Source organism: Vespa velutina, chromosome 9, assembly GCF_912470025.1.
Source record: "Vespa velutina chromosome 9, iVesVel2.1, whole genome shotgun sequence".
Taxonomy (NCBI): domain Eukaryota; kingdom Metazoa; phylum Arthropoda; class Insecta; order Hymenoptera; family Vespidae; genus Vespa; species Vespa velutina.
This window is the reverse complement of record NC_062196.1, coordinates 1,007,865-1,014,424: the sequence shown is the minus strand read 5'-3', so window position 1 is coordinate 1,014,424 and position 6,560 is coordinate 1,007,865. Positions and strand designations below refer to the sequence as shown.

Below are 6,560 nucleotides of genomic sequence, written 5' to 3'. Positions count from 1 at the left end.
TATGAAATTTGTCGAATTATGATTAAAGTGCAGCTTCTCTGTGTGTATGAATGCATTGTGTGTGGCGTGTGTGTATTCTGTATTGAATCTAATCGAGAATATAATAATATTTCTGTTTTCAAGTGAAATAACAATATTCGTTTCAATCATGATGTTCTATTTATTCTATAACAAAACATTACTGACATATTATTACGAATATGATTTTTCTGGTATAGAATAATTCTTAACATATGTGATCTTATTAAAGGGCTACTTTGAATACATATATTATATAACAATGAATATGAAACAATTTTCAAATCGTGTGAAAAAAGATTTTTCAAATGTGATTATTATTCGTAAATTAATATTTTGTAAATAATTATATTGACATACATCGAACAAAGCGCTGCCAGTTTTTGTCAATAAATATTACTATAGCTAGATTTTCGGATAATAGTTTAATGAAGACTATTTAAAAGGGTTGACCTTTATTTAAAAGCATGAAATTAAAAAACGGATAATACTATTGTCTTTAATATAGCCATTTAAATACAAGTATCGTCGGATAGTAAAGTATTGATAAATAAAATATCTATATATTGGAAGGTATATTTCAAAGCAAAAAAAAATATTGTGATCATAGTACTTATAATACTCATGTATTGTACATTTTTCATATTATTAAGTAAATTAAATGAAAAGCGCATTGTATATACATAGACTATTATTCGAAAACAAAAGTAACTTTTTCTTATAATTACCTAGAAAAGAAAAGAAAATTTTCTTAGTATATTTATTTTGAAAATTTCGAGTTCATGTTGAAAATTATACAGATTTCATTGTGTAGAATTTTCATTTATAATTATCACGACAAAAATAAATTGCTACTTTAACATGAAGTGCGTAAGTGCTATGAAAGAACAGAATGATTTTTATAATAGTGCAGGTGCTTTATAAAAAAAAGTAATGTTTTTAACATTAATTTTAATTAAGTAGAAGTATGTAAACTATGAATTTTTGCTTTTGGCAAAAAAAAATTTTATATTCATTTTACTTTTAGTAAAAATGATATAATCAGACATTTATTTTATATAATATCTTATATTTAATTATTATTTCTTATAAAATCAATTTAAATGTAATTAATTTATCTTATACTATCTTATATTATGTAAAAATCAATTTAGGATGGAAATCTATAGTAATTTTACTAAACAGGTGTGCCTAAAAGATGGAATTGTGAAAAAATGAATTCTAGTAATGAATTAAGATATTTTAATCATTTTATCTAGAAAGATAACTTTACTGAACTATGGCTCTGTAAAATAAATAAATCTAGTCCTTTATCAGGAATATTTAACAATGAAGTTCTCATAATGTTTTTAAAATACCACAAATATAATGTACGGTACACTAACTATGATATAACTACATAATGTACAAAAATCAAATACTATTCTAAGTATTGTACTACATTTATTTTTGCTTTACGGTACATCATAGAAATTGATGTATCATAAATAGCATTTTTTTAATTGATAAAAATGAAATAAAATTATTTACATGCTACAATTAATACAACACACACGTGCACACACAAGGTACACTCACATATTTTGATTATCTATAATGCAATATATAATATAGATCAATTTAAAAAAACCATCTTGTGCCAGATGAATCTTTTAACTGTATTACCTAAATTATACTAATTTTAATAAATGCTTTGATATTATTATTAATGTTATCTTCGAACATGGTACTATTTACATATTAATTAAAAATGCAATTGGTTTGTATTTTTAATGCATTCAATTTATATAATTTTTATATTTTGTTTTGCTACATTTTTGGGTTTAAATTTTATATACATATATAATGATTCATGTATCACATTTGTAAGTAGAATATTTTTTATTCATTTGTTATGCTTTATTTATTATACATTTTCATGTTTGCAAAAAAATATTTCTTTAAAATCGTGATTAATAATAAATGAATTAAGAAAAGTTATGTTCATAGTTAAATTAATTAAATTATAAAATACCCCTTACATATTGTATATAGGAATTTTTATTAACTTATTATGCGTCGGTATTAACGAAATCTCATTTTATCGACAGACAACGAATATCTTCCAATTCTCACCATATGGCAGCGTATTGTTCATTAAAAGTTTATCATACATCTTGTTTTCATCTTAGTTAAAAATAGTTTGAGGGCATTATTAGAATTAGAAGTTGGATTTTAATCAGAGAAGAAGTATTTAAATACATTAAAATAGTTCTAAATTATATAAGTATAATAATATACACATTGAGCATAAATGGCTACTCTCGAAGATAAATCTATTTGGGAAGATGGAGAGGTAAAATAAATAAAATTTTTGATTAAAGGTTATGAGTGATTGCATGACAAGCATATCTAAACGTATAGAGTATTATGAACTATATAATATTATTTATAATAAACAGAAAACATGATAAATTGAATATAATGTGCAAATTGTATAATTAGTACATGTAATATGCTAAATATTTATGATTATCAATAATGGAATCTTTGCTTTAATCTTTATTGTCTATATAGACAAAACTGTATGTGTATATTAAATACTATATGTATTTAATCTTTATTGGAATAAATGTCTATGTATAATTTTATATCTAATTTTCAGGAAATTTTGGGTGAAGATGTACTACGAATGTCTACTGATGAAATAGTATCACGAACTAGGTTATTAGATAATGAAATAAAAATAATGAAAAGTGAAGTTATGCGAATTTCACACGAACTACAAGCACAAAATGATAAAATCAAGGAAAATACAGAAAAGATAAAAGTTAATAAAACATTACCATATTTAGTTTCTAATGTTATTGAATTACTAGATGTAGATCCACAGGATATGGGAGAAGAAGATGGTGCTGTTGTTGATTTAGATGCTCAAAGAAAAGGCAAATGTGCTGTTATAAAAACGTCAACTCGTCAAACATATTTCCTTCCAGTAATAGGCTTGGTAGATGCAGAATCTTTAAAACCTGGAGATTTGGTTGGAGTTAATAAAGATAGTTATCTTGTTCTTGAAACATTACCTGCAGAATATGATGCCCGAGTTAAAGCAATGGAAGTAGATGAAAGACCAACTGAACAATATTCTGATATTGGAGGATTAGATAAACAAATTCAAGAATTGATAGAAGCTGTAGTTTTACCAATGACTCACAAAGAAAAATTTGAAAATCTGGGAATACAACCACCAAAAGGTGTACTCTTATATGGACCACCGGGAACAGGAAAAACTTTGTTAGCCAGAGCATGTGCAGCACAAACTAAATCAACATTTTTAAAATTAGCTGGACCGCAACTTGTGCAAATGTTTATTGGTGATGGTGCAAAATTGGTTAGAGATGCATTTTCTTTAGCTAAAGAAAAAGCACCAGCAATTATATTTATAGACGAATTGGATGCTATTGGTACAAAGAGATTTGATTCAGAAAAAGCTGGTGATAGGGAAGTACAGCGTACTATGTTGGAACTTCTCAATCAATTAGATGGGTTCAGTTCAACAGCTGACATAAAAGTAATAGCTGCCACAAATAGAGTAGACATTTTAGATCCTGCCTTATTGAGGTCAGGACGTTTGGACAGAAAAATCGAATTTCCTCATCCTAATGAAGAAGCTAGAGCACGAATTATGCAAATTCATTCACGTAAAATGAATATGTCTCCAGATGTTAATTTTGAAGAGTTGTCTAGATCAACTGATGATTTTAATGGAGCACAATGTAAAGCTGTGTGTGTTGAAGCAGTATGTAACAGCATTATATTCTCAGCCTTATATTACTTCATATTATATTATTCATTACAATCCAACGTTTTTTATTTATAGGGCATGATTGCTTTAAGACGTAATGCAACTGCAGTTACTCATGAAGATTTGATGGAAGCAATTAATGAAGTTCAAGCAAAGAAGAAAGCAAATCTTAATTACTATGCTTAATTCTATTTTATATTCTTATTTATCAACATATTTTGTACAACAAATAGAAAAGGAAGTTGCATATCTTATGTTATTTATAAATGGAAATTGAATTACATGCTTGTGCAATAAGCAAATGCATCTACAGTGCACTGAAACATGTACCTAACATAAGAATTAATAAAGGTCTAATTCTTACTTTCTGCAAAATTACATTAAACAACGGAATAACAAATGGAGGAAAGTATTACATTTTTGATATATTTTTAAAAAATTATCTTATTAATATAATAATTTAAAGATATATAAAATCAAAAAAAAAAACGTAAGCTTGTTAAGCATTTTATTTATACGATGAATACAAGTATAAATTTAATTGAAAGAATACAGATAAAATAAAATTAAATGATATTGTGACATTCAAAAAATATGAGAAACAGATTTTCTCAGAATCAACTATCATTTTTCACATTAATATTGTTATTCTTAAATTATATAATATTGATTACTTTTAAAGAAACAAATAGTAAAAAAGTTATTTTTTTATATTGTATCATATCATATCATATATTATATATCATATATATATATATATATATATATATATATATATATATATATATATATATGTTCGTGTTTATTTTCACCGTCTTCTATGACTCCTTTTCCTAATTCTGAAAACAGACATAAGCATGTAAAATACAAATAACATAAATGAAATGCATATAATAACAAATAAATTTATGTGAAAAGATATAACTTACTTTTTGGGTCCTTTAACAAAACACCAATCGACAGAAATTGGTTGACCTAAAATATCTGTACCATTTAATGCCTCTTTTGCAGCTTGTGCTTCTTTGAATGTTTCATATTCTACTAAAGCATAACCTTTCAAAAAGCCTGTTCTTCTGTCTAAATTTAAATGTAGATTTTTTATTTGTCCAAATTCAGAAAATTTATCTTGTATATCGTCTTCTTGAGCTTCTTCGTGCACCGAATTAATGAACAAAATCCATCCTTCCACAGCTAGAAATTAAAAATTTTTTTAGTGCTATATATAAAAATTATAAATTTAACCATAAATAGTTTGAATTACATCTTTGTGGGCCAGGTTCATCATCATCTTCTTCTACAACGTGCATAGATTCATAATGTCCCACATCATCTCGTGTTGATACCAGTTCAGCTCCATGTCCTCTTCCTTTTCTTCTCTTTGCCTTTTCCTTTAATCGAGCAATTCCTTCTGTAAAATATAAACGTTATTATTGAAAAACAATTTTATTATAAGTTGTTTATTTTATATTATTTATTTATCATAATATAATTGTACAATCAATCATTACTCTAATAATTATATTCGCTTTTTTTAAATAGAAAAAAAAATTAAAAATAGTATTTGAAAAGATAAAATATTTGGAGGTAATAAATATAGGTTAGGTGTTTTGGCGGTTTCTTCTTTTTCACATAAATAGATAAATATATCATAATATAACTTACGATCTCCTTCATCATCAACTTCGAAATCTTCTGCATTATCAATATCTAAAACATCCACCATTTTGAAGAATGATCGTAATAATAACTTATTTTAACCACGCAAACCGCTTAACTAGCACTTCGAATAAATTTACCAAGAGAAGTAAGCTTAAACTGAGAAATAAAACCAACTAAAACCTTTTTATTATACTTTCTGTTTGCGGGTGCGCTACCGTCGTTTTTCTTGTACTGTCCAAAGCATCCTTTGGATTTGTATATGTACGGTCATGTGCATCGATTTATTGTAATAAACTTATTAAATTTGCTAGGAAGAATTAAATAAAGGGTAAATAAATTTTTGTTAAATGAAATAATACATAAGTAATTATTAATAATGTAATTATTTTTTAATATAATCGAATACCAAAAATCCAGGGCTGTACTTACAGAAACCTAAGGGACCATCATAATTTTATAAAACAACCACTAGATAGCGTAAAAGGTTAACGATACTAGCGGTACTGTGACTAAAGAATAATCAAAAATCTTTTTTCAAGATAGATTCCGGTCTTTCCGGTATTCAAATTAAACATTTGATTGATTTCATGTTCTTTCAATATATTATATAATAATATAAAATATATAATATTTTTAAATTTTAGGTTTATTATACTCTTTTTATAGAAATACGATCTCTTACTATACAAAAAAAGATTACACACTTATTTCGTCATACAAAAGATATGAAAGAAATAAAATGGTTAAATATTATGTATTCACGTAGTTCCACACATTTACTATTTTACACACACACATATTCTTATTTTTATTTTCTAGTATAATATTACAATATTTATTATTTGTTAAGTCTCATTTTTAATTTCATGTTCCTGTTTTATTGAAGAGATTTTTTAGTATTCGTGATTTTTCGAGCAAATAAAATATAATATAAAACGTTTTAATAATAACCAATCTCATTAGGAATAAAATAAAAGGAACTGAAAAAACGCAAATTTGAAATATGAAAAAAGAAATCGGTTAATCTGAATATCCGATCTTGACGACATTGAAGCTGTTGCATTCCGCTATAAATGCTAATCTCTGACCATAAAAAAAA

General features: G+C 25.5%; 2 protein-coding genes across 3 annotated transcripts; one reads left to right on the top strand and one right to left on the bottom strand.

The window, feature by feature from the left end:
• The first annotated feature begins 2,158 nt into the window (after positions 1-2,158).
• Positions 2,159-4,165, top strand: LOC124951423 (26S proteasome regulatory subunit 6A-B). The gene is made up of 3 exons (XM_047499773.1): positions 2,159-2,353; positions 2,663-3,796; positions 3,878-4,165. Exons 1-3 carry the CDS (start codon positions 2,312-2,314, stop codon positions 3,986-3,988), a joined length of 1,287 nt encoding a protein of 428 aa, XP_047355729.1. The 5' UTR covers positions 2,159-2,311; the 3' UTR covers positions 3,989-4,165.
• Positions 4,166-4,487: 322 nt separating this feature from the next.
• On the bottom strand, positions 4,488-5,626 carry LOC124951426 (RNA-binding protein 8A). Of its 2 annotated transcripts, none has more exons than XM_047499778.1 (4): positions 5,465-5,626; positions 5,064-5,210; positions 4,732-4,993; positions 4,488-4,641 (listed from the first exon to the last, which is right to left on the bottom strand). In XM_047499778.1, the coding sequence occupies exons 1-4, from the start codon at positions 5,523-5,525 to the stop codon at positions 4,611-4,613; spliced, it is 501 nt and encodes a 166-aa protein (XP_047355734.1). In that variant the 5' UTR covers positions 5,526-5,626; the 3' UTR covers positions 4,488-4,610. The 2 variants fall into 2 exon arrangements, with proteins under 2 accessions (XP_047355734.1, XP_047355735.1); XM_047499779.1 differs by having other exon boundaries at positions 4,550-4,641; positions 4,728-4,993.
• Between the last annotated feature and the right edge of the window lie 934 nt (positions 5,627-6,560).

Excerpts from the sequence above, each read along its gene's own strand:
- LOC124951423 (XM_047499773.1), top strand. The coding sequence starts at position 2,312 with ATGGCTACTCTCGAAGATAAATCTATTTGGGAAGATGGAGAG. Across the intron at positions 2,354-2,662 it reads CTATTTGGGAAGATGGAGAG|GAAATTTTGGGTGAAGATGT; the intron begins GTAAAATAAATA and ends TCTAATTTTCAG. Across the intron at positions 3,797-3,877 it reads AAGCTGTGTGTGTTGAAGCA|GGCATGATTGCTTTAAGACG; the intron begins GTATGTAACAGC and ends TTTTATTTATAG.
- LOC124951426 (XM_047499778.1), bottom strand. The coding sequence starts at position 5,525 with ATGGTGGATGTTTTAGATATTGATAATGCAGAAGATTTCGAAGTTGAT. Across the intron at positions 4,994-5,063 it reads TGAACCTGGCCCACAAAGAT|CTGTGGAAGGATGGATTTTG; the intron begins GTAATTCAAACT and ends TTTAATTTCTAG. Across the intron at positions 4,642-4,731 it reads TTTGTTAAAGGACCCAAAAA|AATTAGGAAAAGGAGTCATA; the intron begins GTAAGTTATATC and ends GTCTGTTTTCAG.